Below are 14,718 nucleotides of genomic sequence, written 5' to 3'. Positions count from 1 at the left end.
GTTATTATTTAATACGGGTTTTCATTACTTATGGGAAATAGCATCTGGTTACAATAATCTCATTTTTAATTTTCAAAGCAATGCTTAGGGTATCAAAAAACAAACTGAAACTCAGGGGGTGCCTGGCTGGCTCAGTCAATAAAGCATATTGACTCTTGATCTTCGGATCGTGAGTTTGAGCCCCACATTGGGTATAGAGTTTAATTTAAAAATAAAAACAGATTTAAACACAAATGAACTAACTGAAACAAAAAAGGTTAAAGTTGGCAAGGTTAAATAACCTAGCACTTAGGTAACAAATGGTGAACTGAAGCTCATCTAACTCCAGTGTCTATTTTAAGCGATTAGGAGTTGTGGATTTAAAGAGTGGACACTACTGAAAGACAAGGGGAATGAGAGTTGGGAATTCTTGAAGGGACTGGCAAACTAAGGCCAGGAAGTAATAGAGATTGAAAGAAAAGGGAAGTACAGAAGAACAGATAGAATAGATTAGTAAACAAGAGAGAGAGTTCTTAAGAGAAGAATATTAGAGTTGAAGATTTTTATTTTTTGAGTAGTGTGAAGACTAGATGTAGGTTATGCCAATAAAAGGGAATTAATTGTATTTTGAGTGCTCAGGGACTGATTGGTTACTATTTACTAAAACACACTGTGGCATGCTATTTTATGTACTTGGGATTCAGTGCTAACTAAAATACACAAGATGTTCTGTGGAGCTCACACTTTGGTGTGAAGAACAGACAATAAACAAGCAAACAACTAGAACTTTAGTGAATATGGAGTTGCTGGTCAGCATAGTCAGAGGCACTCAGTAGCATCTGATTTGAGATGAAATTCCCTGGTTGTGGCTTGACTAGCAACTGAGGCCTTTACACAGGGTTGCACACAGAACACAAGTGAATGAGAATCAGGATGACAATAACTGGCAATTATGTGAGTATTTCAAATAATTTTACATATGCCCACTCAAGAAGTAAATGTTTAATGAATGAATGATCTGATCATTAAGTTTCTTCCATTCCAACTCTTCAACCCATTACTTAATAAACTACAGGTTACTTTTTTAAAGATTTTAAGTAATCTCTATACCCAATGTGGGGCTCGAACTCACAACTCTAGAATATTTTCTGTTAGACTGATGCAAAGAACTCTCTGAAAACAAAGATGGAGTCTTTGCAGTGATTCATGGTTTCATTCAACATTCACTCCCTAGAATAAGCTCCATGAGGGTAGGCATATTTGTCTATTTTGTTTACTACTTTATCTCCAGCACTTAGAACAATGCCCAGCATTTTTACTGAATCGAATAAATAAGCACCTACTGGATGACAGGTATTATGTTAATCACAAAGGTAAATAAAATGGTTCCCACCCTTAAGGAGTTTACCATTTTAAAGGCTCTAAGTAAAAATCTCTTGGTCTTCACTTGTATCAAAGTACATCCTTAAAGAGCAAGGTTAAGAATCTAAAAGCATTACCTGTCCTGGATAAAAGAAATTTATTGTAGGCTTCATATGATCTTAAATTTAAAAAATAAACTACCATTCTATCTTGAAAAATCAGTATTTGTATCACTAGGTACTACAATTAGATGACCTGTTATAAACAATGATTATGGTAAATCAAAGAAAAATAACAATTTCAGATGCTCCTTTTAAAAATTTTAATTCCTTCTTTTTTCAAATCCTTTCAAATATATCTTAACAAAAATGAAGTGAGAATATCAGTTAATATGAAGCAACATAAAAGAACAAACAGAATCAGAAGGCAAATTCCAAAGAGATCACTGCTATAAATAGAGACATGGAAATGTCAGGACAGAGAAGAAAAGTTCCACTAAAAAACAACAACAAAACTGTATGCCAAGTGAGCTTTACATCTCATACCCACCCATCTTTAGTTAAGGATTTCACTGGCAAAGATCCTCTTTCAATAATCTACTTCAAAGCATCAGTGTTATGAGTAAAGGTAGATGTCCTGACTACAAAAATCAAGATGTTTTTGGTTCTGCAAAGATTCTTCTTTCCTAAGAAGAAGAATCTAAGCAGAAAACCTCCAACTGAAATTTAACCCAATCACTGCTGCTCCAGAGTTCTTTGATGAAATTAAGAGCACTGGATTAGGAATCTAGTGTTGACTCTGCAATTAATCTTGTCATTTTGTGCATGGCTCTCAAGCAATCCAGGCCACAATTTCCTCCACCATAATATGACAGAAACAGATCAGATGATATTCAAGGTCTTTCTAAGTCTGCTATCCTAAGAAAAATTGAGTGAAGCTTCTTTTCCATGCTGGATAGCTTCAAAAGCCCCCAATATTCATAACCACATATTCAACAATTTGAACTATAGCTTTGCAGGGAAGTGGTAACTATGATAACAAACAATTCAATTTGATATTAAGATTTTACCAACATAAAGGCACCAAGCCATACTGGGCAAACCAAAGAGTAAGATCCAGTCCTCAACCAGCCCTCTCTTATACAGAGAGAAAAGGGGAGAGAACAAGATCTCTGTGTTCAGAACATGTACTAGTCTAGCTGGGGAAATAAAATTTAATTAAGCTAAATTCTGTATTTATTAAACTTTTTGCATAAGAGGGCAGTTTTCAAACTGATAAGCCTAAGAATCAACTGTGATGCTTTTTTTTTTTTAAATAAGAAATGTAGATTTCCTAAAACAAGTTTCATTAGGCCCAGGTGGAGCCCAAGTATTCACATTCTTAAAAAACACCCAGATAATGCAGTTTTTCTCAAACATACCCTTGTTTCAGAAACACTGCCCTAGCTTAGATCAACAAAAAACTGATAGGGTTCAAAAACAGAAAATGCTTCTAGGGCACTGGGTGGCTCAGTTGGTTAAGCGACTGCCTTCGGCTGAGGTCAGGATCCTGGAGTCCCTAGATGGAGTCCCGCATCGGGCTCCCTGCTCGGCAGGGAGTCTGCTTCTCCCTCTGACCCTATCCCCTCTTGTGCTCTCTCTCTCTCTCTTAAATAAATAAATAAAATAAAATCCTAAAAAAAAAGAAAAAAGATGATTTTAAATTTTGATCTTTATTTGGCTAAATTTTTTTTTTTGAAAAAGATAAATGTAACAGAAGTGAAAGGAACTGATATATAAATATATGATCCAAGTAGGGAGAGAAAAAATAAAACATGTTTTGACCACAAAATAAAGGGAGAAGAAAACAGTAAATATATCAATTTACTTTAGACATTTGCGTTTTTAAGCAACATACAAAATGAGTCTTGGAGATATCTGCAGACACAGGTTTGGAAATACACGTAGCAAATAAGTACAGGACTAATTCAAGGTAAATTAACAAAACTTATATAACACTGTATGTTAACTACAGTGGAATTAAAATTTTTAAAAACTTTCACAGGTCAAAAAAATTATGAAACCATATATATTACACATATTCTATAGTTTCATTATATATTATATTCTGCAGCATTATATACCAGCTTTATTCCAAGTTATTGGGATGTATGCTATAGATTTAACTAAAATTACTCAGGAACTGGGTGGTAAAGCCAGTTTTTTGAGACAGATGCTGTCAGGAGTACCAAATTTTCAACCCAGCATTATCCCTACAGTAAGGGAGCATTATGGTATATCAGTAAGGGCAGGCAGCTCTGAATTTTTTTCACTAAATATTGATATTCAATTTCCTATATATTTTATGATTCTGTGCTGTATCTCCCCTGATCCTGGTCAAAGGACAGATCCTGCTTACACACAGCCTGCCAAAAGATGTGTACAGCTACCCAAACACTATTTATATATTCAAAGAGGCCCTGTGTATGATTCAGTAAAGATGGTCCTTCCCTCATTAAATTTGAAGAACCCTGTAAAGTCGGGAAACAGTACCTTAGCAAGCCCCTTTCTCTTCCCCCATATATGCCCTCTGCCTTCACTGAAGGGCAAAGGAAATTTTTATTTTCATAAAGAACCTTTGTTCTTTATGTTCTAATGTTCTTCAAGCATTAATTGTTCTAAAAGATTAAACTATAAAGAATTTTAATTTTCATTAAGAGTCTGATTTTAAAACTCTTGGTATGCTTTTTTGGGAAGGTGGGCTATTTTGTAGAGGAATCCAATATGCCAACAGTACAAACACAATCATAGATGCTGTGTGGTAATACAGAGGAAAAATTAAAATTAAGCAATACTATTCTTTTCTTGAAGAGCTTACAATCTAGTGATGTGGATTACAAACACATAAACCCCCTAAATAATGTATTTGAAAAATAACATTAATCATACCAAATATATATGTATACACATACGCTCTCACACATACACACAGCACAGAGCACTATATATATTTTAGTAAAGCATATTACTAATCCAACCAATGCAATTAACAGAAAAACAAGCTTCTATCCTATTATACAACACATGGGTTCTTTAATCTTGTATATAATATTTTTATTACATTAACACCTGCCTTCTCATGAAGAACTTTGGCATATATCTTGATAAAAACAAATGCAAGTATTTTTAAAATCGAAGTAAGAAATACTAAGTTGTGAACCACACCACAGAAATTACAGAGATCCATTTCATTACTTGACTTTTTATAGATTCTTCCATTCTTTCAACACAGGTTGCCTGGGTTCAGATCACTAACATGTGACCTTTGGCAAGCTAGTTAACTTACCTGTACCCCAGCAAAATGGAGATTTTAATAAGCACCTCATAAAGCTATTATAAGAATAAATGAATTAAATACAGATAAAGCACTTAAGAATAGGACCCAGTATATAGCACTAGCCACTATAAGCTATGTGCTAATCAGTGAAAACACAGAAAAAGACATAGCCTTTATTGTCACCGACCTTACAATCTAGTGGGAATTCCAAATGATACTATGCTATTATTGCCATGACGTAGTACATGACAACAAATAAGAATCCTTAAATTTTAGAGTTCTCGACAGGCTTTCTGGAAAAATGGAAATTACCAGGCAACAGTAAAATGGAAGAGGTGGGAAGTGTACCTGACAAAAAGGGAGCTCTGCAGTTATGGATAAGTGAGAATGATGAAGATAATAAAAGTCTGGACTTAGGGCAAATCAATGATCATAAGCAATATCCTAGTTATTCTTCAGTCTTCTTACAGCCCTCCAATCAGGACACGCTATCAAATTTGGCAACCAAATTAGATAAGAAATTTCTAATAAATGAAGGTGAGAGGATAGTATCTTAACTTCTGAAAGGGATAACAGAAGTCACAGTGTAAAAAGATAAGACTTTTTATTATCCTTTACTGTTGGCTACTTTTCAGAAACAGATTAAATTGCCCTCTTTTTTTGGTATGCTGGTAAAAGGAAGTTGTGTGACTTACCAAAGGGCACATGGGTTGTACTTGAACACAGATCCTCTTGGGCCTAGTCCAGAGTCCTTTCCACTATCTGGGGCTGCCTCCAGTTTCAGACACTGGTCAAACTGTTGTTCTCCAGCTAATTTGTGTTAACAACTTTGTTCTCTAAAATATATGGGTGCCTGGGTGGCTCAGTCATCTGCCTTTGGCTCAGGTCATGATCCCAGGGTCCTGGGATCAAGTCACACATCAGGCTCCCTGCTCAGTGGGGAGTCAGCTTCTCCCTCTGCCCCTCCCCCCCAACTCATGCACTCACATGCTCTCTCTCTTAAAATAAATTTATTTTTCTCACAAAAATAAAATCTTTAAAAAAAATGCTAATATATACTGCTTCCATTCACACCTTAGTCTGAAATAGAATTCTAAAAACTCAGTCAAGAGGGATATAAAAGTCATTAAACCAATAACCAACATAATGATCAAACACCCTAATGACATCCTGGACTATTTACTTTAATTTGAAGTGGCCACTATTCTTCTCACATCTAACCCGAATCTGTTGTTACTGTATACTGAGGAAATACTGGCCTGGTTTAAATGACACACAGTATATAGCATGAAGTTATCAGATCCTTCTGGCCAAGAGTTGTTAGGAGGTAGGTGATCGGTAGAAAGTTGAGGCAGGAAGCCTGTCCAATTTTGTCACTCTAAAATGCCTGTTAAGGGGAGCCTGGGTGGCACAGTCAGTTATGCATCCCACTCTTGGTTTCAGCTCAGGTCATGATCTCAGGGTCATGAGATGGAGCCCCTTGTCAGGGTCTGAGCTCAGCAGAGTCTGCTTGGGACTCTCTCTCCCTCTAAAATAAATCTTAAAAAAAAAAGGGGTGGGCACCTGGGTGGCTAAGTTGTTAGCTGTCTGCCTTCAGCTCAGGTCATGATCCCAGGGTCCTGGGATCAAGCCCCGCATTGGGCTCCCTGCTCCGCGGGGAGCCTGCTTCTCCCTCTCCCACTGCTTGTGTTCCCTCTCTCGCTGTGTCTCTCGCTGTCAAATAAATAAATAAATAATCTTAAAAAAAAAAAAAAGCCTGTTAAAAAATCCATAATGGACTATTTTTCTCCAACAGCTAAAAATAATCTGTTACTATCTCACAGATTTAATAAATCCAAAATGAAAATTGTGCTAAGAAAAAAATCACAGTCATTTGGTAACCAGTAAGTCAGAAGGTAAAAGAAGAAACTTGCCAGTGCATTTAATAGTCCAACTTTTATTACATTTGCTAATCTTTTCACTCTGTTATTTGGTAAATCTAAATGCTCCCTACTATACTTCTGGCAGTTCAAAAACACCAACTTTTGCTTCATCCTAAGGATAAAATATGAAATACCAATTTCTGTGGTAAGAGTCTGACTATAAAATATAATCCAGGCAAATATTTAGCCAATCTCTCAAAGCATAATAAACCAATTTTAGATTATTAGCTATGATACATCCACTTTTAAGAAATTTACATTGCAAAAGGGAATAAATTTAGTCAAGAAAAGCCTGATGTTGGCTGTCTAGGTGGCTCAGTCCTTTGAGCATCTGCCTTTGGCTCAGGTCATGATCCCAGACTCCTGGGATAGAGTCCCAAGTTGGCCTCTCTGCTCAGCGGAGCCTGTTTCTCCCTCTGCCTGCCGCTCCCCTACTCACATAGTCTAACCAAAAGTCACTGATTAGTTTTCCCACAATTCAGTTGCTCTAGCAGGATCCTGGGGTTTACCAAAACTAAGATTTGAACATAACTGCAATCTAAAAAATGTACACGGATTATCCTTTCTTGATTATAAAATGCCAGAAGCTGAATTACATGTTTATTACTAGTTTCCATTTGTACAGCACTTTCTGAAGAGCTCACAAATATCTCATTTGAGGACAGTAAAGGAAGTTATGATCATCAGTGTAGATGAGAAATCTGAGACACAGAGACTAAGTTACTTGCCCAAGGTCATAAAACCAACTAAAATGTAGAGGCAGATTTTTTTCAATATGCATTCTTTGAACAAATATCTAAAACGCTGACTAGGCATTAGGGACTGGTCAATGGTAGACAGACAGTCCTTGTTCTCCAGTTTAAATTCTAAAGGAAAAGAGACAATAAACAAGTAAACACAGAGAATGTAATTTCAGATAAATGGTATAAAATGGTAATGGGATAGTGATTGCAGAATGGCACAACTAGAGGTCAGAGATGGCCTAAGGAGGTGACATCTGAACTGAGCCTCGAATGATGAGGACATATCATCCAAGTGAAAGTCTATAAAAGCATCCAGGCCAGACAGAAGAAAAAACAAATATAAAATCCCAAAGGCAGGAAGTATCTTGGACAGCAAGGTGAGTGAAGAATGAAAGGGAGGAGTGTTTAGAGATGGTAGCCTGATCATATGGAGCCCTTACACCACTCCAGGAGATAGGATTTAAAGTGCAATACTTGGGGCGCCTTGGTGGCTCAGTCAGTTAAGTGTCCAACTTTGTTTCAGCTCAGGTCATGATCTCAGGGTTGTGAGATGGAGCCCAGTGTCAGGTTCCCCACTCAGTGGGGAGTCTTCTTCTCTCCTTCTTCCTCTCCTTCTACCCTTCTGCCCACCCTTACCATGCATGCTCTCTGAAATAAATCTGAAAAAAAATATAATAGGAAGACAAAGATGAGATGATCTGATTTGTTTTAAAAGAAATCATTCAAGCTGCTATATGAAGAAACAATTGTAATATAATCAGGTAGAGGCTTGACCTTCAAAAGTACTGGTAATGGATCCTTGTTACTTTTGAGAACTTACATGTTCTCAAAACATGTACAAATATGTATATTACATATTTTTATAATTTCATAATTTTTTTTTTTAGATTTTATTTATTTGACAGAGAGAGAGAGAGAGACAGCAAGAGAGGGAACACAAGCCGAGGGAGAAGCAGGCTTCTGCAGAGCAGGGAGCCCGATGTGGGACTCGATCCCAGGACTCTGGGATCATGACCTGAGCCGAAGGCAGTCGCTTAACAAACTGAGCCACCCAGGTGCCCTATAATTTCATAATTTTAAAAAGCAAATTGCAGAGATTTAAAGGTGGAAGCACAAAAACCAAGTAGAATACTATTGCAGTCCAGGACTGAGGTGATGGTAACTTGGGAGTAGTAGAAATGAAAATTAATAGAATTTGGAATATACCACAAAAGTATGGTAAATAGGTCCTCCCAATGGAGAGGAAGGGGCAGGAATGAAGGCTGACCAGTGGTTCTCAATGTGGGATTTTGCCTACCAGGGGACATCGGCAATGTCTGGAGATATTTTTGGCTGTGACAATTGAGTGTATTTGTGGCGGGGGGTGGGGGGGTGTTATGTTACTAGCATCTATGTATGCATAGAGGCTAAGGATGCTGCTAACATATTATAGTACACAGTGGTATTTCAAACAGTGTCAACAGTGCTGGAGTTAAGAAATCCTGATCTAAACTGATTCCAACTGGTTCCCACCCTGGTTCCAGGAGAGTCTACAAATAAACTACAGATGAAGGGCCTTACTTTGAATATTTAGACACAACGAAAATAGAAATAAAGTTTGTTTGGAGGTATATTATATCACTCTGTGGTTAACATTACGTTGATCAGAAGGACTGGTATATGTCCAATTAATAAAATACGAAAAAATCCATTAATTAATAAATGTCATGTTGGACAAACTTTCTCAAAACAGAACTGAAAAAATTTTGTTTAGCAATACCCCCAAAAATGCTTTGTCTTTTTTTTTCCAGTTATACTTAAATCTGTAGTCCAATACATTTGCTGCTTTTCCAAATACAAATCCTCACCCCTCCAAATGTAAAGGGATAGGTAAGAACATTGAAGAAGATAATCAGAGCTATTAATGGTTAAGACGATAGGAAAAGCTTCATTGGAGGAAAATGACCGCCCACTTGTAGCTATATGCATGCATCTGTCTAGTTACCTGACTTAACTTAGGGCCCTGAACAAGCAGACACATTAATTGTAGTTATCAGGAAGACCGCAACACACATCTCTTCCAATTACTCTTAAAACTAGCAATGGGAAAAGTACTTTTTTAGACCTAATTCACAAAACATAAAATGCCAAAACTGCTAACGTTCATTTAGATAACAGAAAATACACACACTTAAAAAGTTATCCAGTCCCGGGATGACAATTCAGAACATTACATTTGGGTTCTCATAGGCAGGGGCTGGGGTAAACTACTTTAAGGAAGCCACAAAGTCAATTTTGGTCAAAAGATGGATGTTGTTGTTAATTATAAGATGACCTCAATAAAACTGGCCCTGGACACAAACAGTGTCAGGTTATTAAGTGTAGTTACAACGGAATTTTACGAACAATCACGTTAAGAGGCAAAGGGCAGTCGTGATTTCACAGCCTCATCCACATTACACAAAAATACCGAAATCAGCTCGAGAACTAAAAGGCCTCTAGCCCGAATTCACCCCACTTGTGATAAAACAGACCTGCCAATCTATAAGTAAAATACAGGGACACTTTACTACCCTGAAAATCAGGACGAGATCCCGCCAGGCCGGGCGGACGTTTTCGGAAACATCTCCGCTTGGCGTCCCGGGCGCGCTTCTACCAGGCACACTCCTGGTTGCAGCGCTCTCGAGATACGGTAGCGTCGCCCTTACGCCTGTCAACGTGACTCCCTTTCCCATGGATACACAGAATGACCCTTGGCGCAAAATTCACCCACAGTCCCTTCCCGAGTCTGCAACCAATAAAAAACAACTACTCTTTCTTCAGGTCTTAAGAAACGCACGCCAACCGGGGTCACCGCGCCAGTATCACCCACCACCCCGGAAGTACAAGCAACACGGCTTCAACAAGAGAATGCGCGTAGAGGAGGCGCCAAAATAAATCCCACTCTCGCGATATCTTAAACACAAGTCTCGCGACATTCTTCTGCTTCTCCTTGTTTTTTAGCTCCACCCCCACACCAGTTCGTTGCTTCAAAACACCGCGAGATTTTCTCCTTTCAATCTCCGCCCCTTTACGGCACGATGGTCGCACAAGAATGTGATACAGGCTCGACGGCCGCCATTTTCTTTCTTTCTTAGCAGTTGGCTGAGGGAAGGTCTCTGCGAAGAAGCGGCAGCGGCCACTATAGCGTAGACATGGCAGACTACTCAACAGTGCCTCCACCTTCTTCTGGCTCAGCTGGTGGTGGAGGCGGCGGCGGTGGTGGTGGAGGAGTTAACGATGCTTTCAAAGATGCGCTGCAGAGAGCACGGCAGGTAAGTCTGGACCGCGCGGCGGGATCCCGAACGCTCATGGTAATTGGCCGCTGGCTGTGTAGGCCGCTACTTCTTCGCTCATGAGGAAGAGGAAAGAAGTGCCCTTCCGGGCTCTGAAATGTGAGGAGACTTATGGTTCCCCACGTTGGTGATACAGTTTGGAGGCTGGAGCTCGGTTTTGTGTATCTTGGTGTCTAAGCCACTTAGAACCCCAACGCGTGTTACGCATAGATGGCTTTAGGTCTTTAGCTTCTGCGGCAGTCGCGCTTCTTTCTCTGAGGAGTTAGCTTGGCATTTTCTTTTTTTCAGAGTGAACATTCTCCTCCATGGGATAAAGCGCGCGTAGTTTTTACACAATAGTATGGAAGGTTCTGGTAATGAGTTTGGGAGAGGACTAGGGTCTGTCCTCAGGAGCCATAATAAGGGAGGGATATGTCAGTAAAGCAGTCTTTACAGTTTCCAGCTCATTCGAGCTCTGTCGAAATTAATCTTTCGGTATCATTCACTTTCATTATCTACAAGGAAGAGACTTAAGAGAGCACTAGTATCCCGTGTTGGAATCCTTCCTCGGAGCAGGATTTATGTGTCAGTGTGTTACCAGTCCTTTCCCCTTATTTCTCAAAATGGCTTCAGGCCTATTATACCCGAAGTTTCAATTTGAATCTGCCTCTCTGTTCAGAGTCGTAAACTGACCAGACCTCTTTGTATTACGTAGGTGCGTACATTTGCCTTGAAGGCAGTTCTTTTCCAAACGAAAGCTGTTTAAAAAGAAAAAATTTACTCCAGGAAATTTAAAGGCTACTTAATTTGAACTTTATTAGATGGTCCCTTAACGTAACTATAACTTAAAAGGTATGGAGTTATATGTAAGCAAAATAATTTTATTCTCGTTACGACATATTTCATATTAGGTGCTAGACATTTTTAGATTACAGCGTTAAGCGAACGGGAATCAGAAACTGATTTTGTGGTATGTTTTGTTTGCGTTAGGAGTTAACGTTGTTAACCTTTTTCACCCTCCAGTTCCATTAAAGCATCGTTTGAGTCAAACTGCGTAAACTCTGTAATAATGTAACAAATCGTTTATTTTTATAATGTGAACACATTATAATTAAACTTACCTATACTTGTGTATGATCAGAAAGTCAACAAAAAAGTCACCATTAATACTAATTGTGCAGCTTTTTCACATTTTTGGAATAGCGACTGAAACACATATATAATGACATAAATTGTTGGTTATTATTAGATTGGTTGAAAGACTCACCTGAATTATTTTATTCGACCAATGTATTGAAATTAATTCGTGCTGCACATTGTACTTAGATATTAGAGTTTTTTTTTTTAATGTGTGAATTGTATTTCTGCCCTAGGAAGTGATGATACAATCAAGGAACCAAATGCAAATGAATAGTAGTATCTGATTAATACTTTCAGAGAGGAGTAGACAAAAATGGGCACCGTTAATTTATCCACGTGTTCTGTAAACATTTATAGAGTTCCTGCTGTGAGTCAGGCACTGTACACAACACCAAAGAGTGGGGTGCCTAACTGCCAAAGGACTGATATTTTAAGCAAGGCATTAAAGAATGAGTGAAAGTTTGATCAGTGGAGAAAAGAAGCATGTGCAAAGGTATGAGGGTTTTTGGAATGACAGGAACCCAGGAATGAAGTCACTGGAGGATAATGATGGTTGGGGGAAAGAGGGTGGAAATTGAGGTGAGTACAGATGGACACAACTTCTGAAAGACTTCATGTTGCCATGCTTTAATTAAAAATTGGACTTCATTATTTGGCTAAGCTGTTATTTCCTAATTATGTTAGATGGCTTAATTTTTAAATACAGAAATTGTCCTCAAACTGTGGATTTCTTGTACTCACTTTTTATGCCAATAGGTCAGCTGCCTCAATGCTCTTGCTGTAATGATACGATTTTTATAGATGTCTTGCTGTAATAATTTGATTGTTTCTTTACAGAATTGATCTTAAGGCTGAGATTCCTAAATTTAGCTTTTGAGTTGAATTTCCCTTTCTGATTACATTTGAAGATGCCTCCATATGTCAGTTGTAGCTGCTTGTCTGATATATATAAATGGAATACAGAGAGGAGTACTTGGACTGACGAAACAAGTTAGGTTAATGTCTGAACTACTTTTTCCTTATCTATATTAAAAGCATGCTGGATTATATTTCCAAAATCCCCGTCTAACTTTAAGTTTCTTTTCTTTGTCCAGTGTATTATGCTGTGTTCTTGGAAGGAGGAGGTATAAGAACAGCTTCTTGCCCTCAGAAAGCTGTGTACTAATGGGGATGCTATTGGCTTTTTTAACTGGACGGTTCTTTGTTAATGCAGGACAAATGATTACTACCTAGCTCATTTTGCCATCTGGTAATTTAGACCAAGTTGCTCAATCATTTTTCCAGAGAATTCCAATGGCTTATTTTTTAAATGTGAAATTTCCAAATTTTTAAATACCCTCTGAGCTAAATTCAGCACAGGGGCACCAGATTGCTTCTCTAGTTTAGGAACCACTTGAGAGATTTATATTTGTGTATTTCAAGCTGTAACTCCAAAGGGTGGGGTTGGGATTCTTTGGTTAGGACTTTGGTGATCACACTAAACCAGTTTTGTCTCTGAAATACTGGAAAAGCAAAATGTATCTCTCTACCTTTTTTTTCCTTGACGTTATGAAGATAGAAGTGAATCAGGCTGGGACTCCATGATTGGTAGAACACAAATGAAGCAAGAGTATCAGCCCTGATTCTTTAGCTTCTAAACAGCTATTAGTCTTTAAGTACTCAGTTATTCTTGAAATCTCTTCCTTGATTAAAGTGATTCAGGCTGCATTATGTTTGAATGCAATGAAAATTTTATAAAATAGAATTGTTGACTTTTCAGTTACCAATAATTTCTGCTGAAAACGAACACTTGAGTAGGGTTTTTGGGTCTTTGTTTTTGTTTTTGCTTTTTTTTGTTTATTTCTATATTTTGTGACAGGATAGCAAAGCTTGATTATGATAAAAAATTCCTCTGTTGTAGGAGGGCACAGTGTTAAAAAAAATGGTTGTTAGTATTTTTACTAAGAGCGCTTCTTAATGTCTTTGTACTCTTTCTGAATTTTTAAAATGGTGTTACTGATTCTTTTGAATGAAGCTTTCATTTTCATTTGGATAGTTTTAGAACTATTCAATGAATAATGGATAATAGGGAGGTATAAATAAGTATCCTTTCTATATGCGGAAGTTCCTTGGGAGTTCAGGGAGTGGTGTTGTGCAAACTCATGCAGCATTTATAAAAGCTAACTGCAGAAGGTATTCACAGCTTAAGATCATCAGTAGTTACTATCCTGTCTGGCTTTCTTTTCTAAAATCAGTGCCAGGCAGTGTATTTAAGTTCTAAAGAACAATTCAGATGTTAAGCCTTTAAAACTTAAGGGTGGAAAAGCAGTTGTTTTCAGGTATTTCTTTCAGAAAAGAAATAAGATTTTAATTAATTGCTCAAAGACATGGAATAGGCTTTTGAGAAAGTGAAAGGATGATTAAGGAAGGTTAGATTGAGCCTTTTTTTTTTTTTTTCAAGTAATCTCTACACCCGATGTGGACCCTGAGGTCAAGAGTTGCATGCTCTTTGAGGCAGCCAGGTGCCCCCAAAGCCTTTTTTAAATCAAGCATTTTAATAGTTAATCCTGATATGCTTTGTGAGGAAAAGGGAAATCTGGAAACCCTGGGAGGTACAGTTGGGAACTGATACATATTCAATTTTAAGTGATATGTAAGTGGATTTTAAGACTCAAGTCGTTGAATATACTTATCCTTTCCAGTTTTCTAATTATAATGAAGCATGAAGCAGTTGGTTTAGTTCCACATCAGGATCCCTTTGGGGGAATTCTAGGCAACAGAAGTTCGAATTTTCTGTGTAATTTTTTAACATGGAAAATTTCAAACATACTCAAAATTAACAATAATCTGATGAACCTCCAATGAGCGTATCATTCACCTTTGGTGATTACCCCTTCAGAGTAATTAGCATGGAGCTATGTAGAAATTGGGACATCTCCACCATTGACTTACCATGTAACCTGGTTAAGTTCCCTCTTGAGATTT

General features: G+C 37.8%; 2 protein-coding genes across 11 annotated transcripts in view; one reads left to right on the top strand and one right to left on the bottom strand.

Annotated features, from left to right (window-relative positions):
• The window catches only part of DNAJB4 (DnaJ heat shock protein family (Hsp40) member B4), a 48,076-nt gene extending 37,798 nt beyond the window's left edge, over window positions 1-10,278 (bottom strand). The window contains exon 1 of one of the 2 annotated variants that reach the window (XM_027599831.2): window positions 9,874-10,278. The gene's annotated coding sequence lies outside the window, so the exon portion shown is untranslated. The remainder of the gene's footprint in view (window positions 1-9,873) is intronic. The other variant, XM_027599818.2, reaches the window with a different exon arrangement.
• Window positions 10,279-10,321: 43 nt separating this feature from the next.
• The window catches only part of FUBP1 (far upstream element binding protein 1), a 33,687-nt gene continuing 29,290 nt past the window's right edge, over window positions 10,322-14,718 (top strand). For 3 of the 9 annotated variants that reach the window (XR_003520920.2, XR_003520921.2, XM_027599675.2), the window contains exon 1: window positions 10,353-10,614. Coding sequence is in view for 7 of the 9 variants with exons in the window: in XM_027599675.2 (XP_027455476.1) it covers window positions 10,495-10,614 (120 nt within the window). In the remaining 2 variants the exon portion in view is untranslated. Of the gene's footprint in view, window positions 10,615-14,718 lie in introns of all 9 variants that reach the window. The other 6 variants (XM_035727038.1, XM_027599717.1, XM_027599697.2 and 3 more) reach the window with 4 other exon arrangements.

Source organism: Zalophus californianus, chromosome 4 (genome assembly GCF_009762305.2).
Source record: "Zalophus californianus isolate mZalCal1 chromosome 4, mZalCal1.pri.v2, whole genome shotgun sequence".
NCBI lineage: Eukaryota > Metazoa > Chordata > Mammalia > Carnivora > Otariidae > Zalophus > Zalophus californianus.
This window is presented reverse-complemented; position numbering and strand designations above follow the sequence as displayed.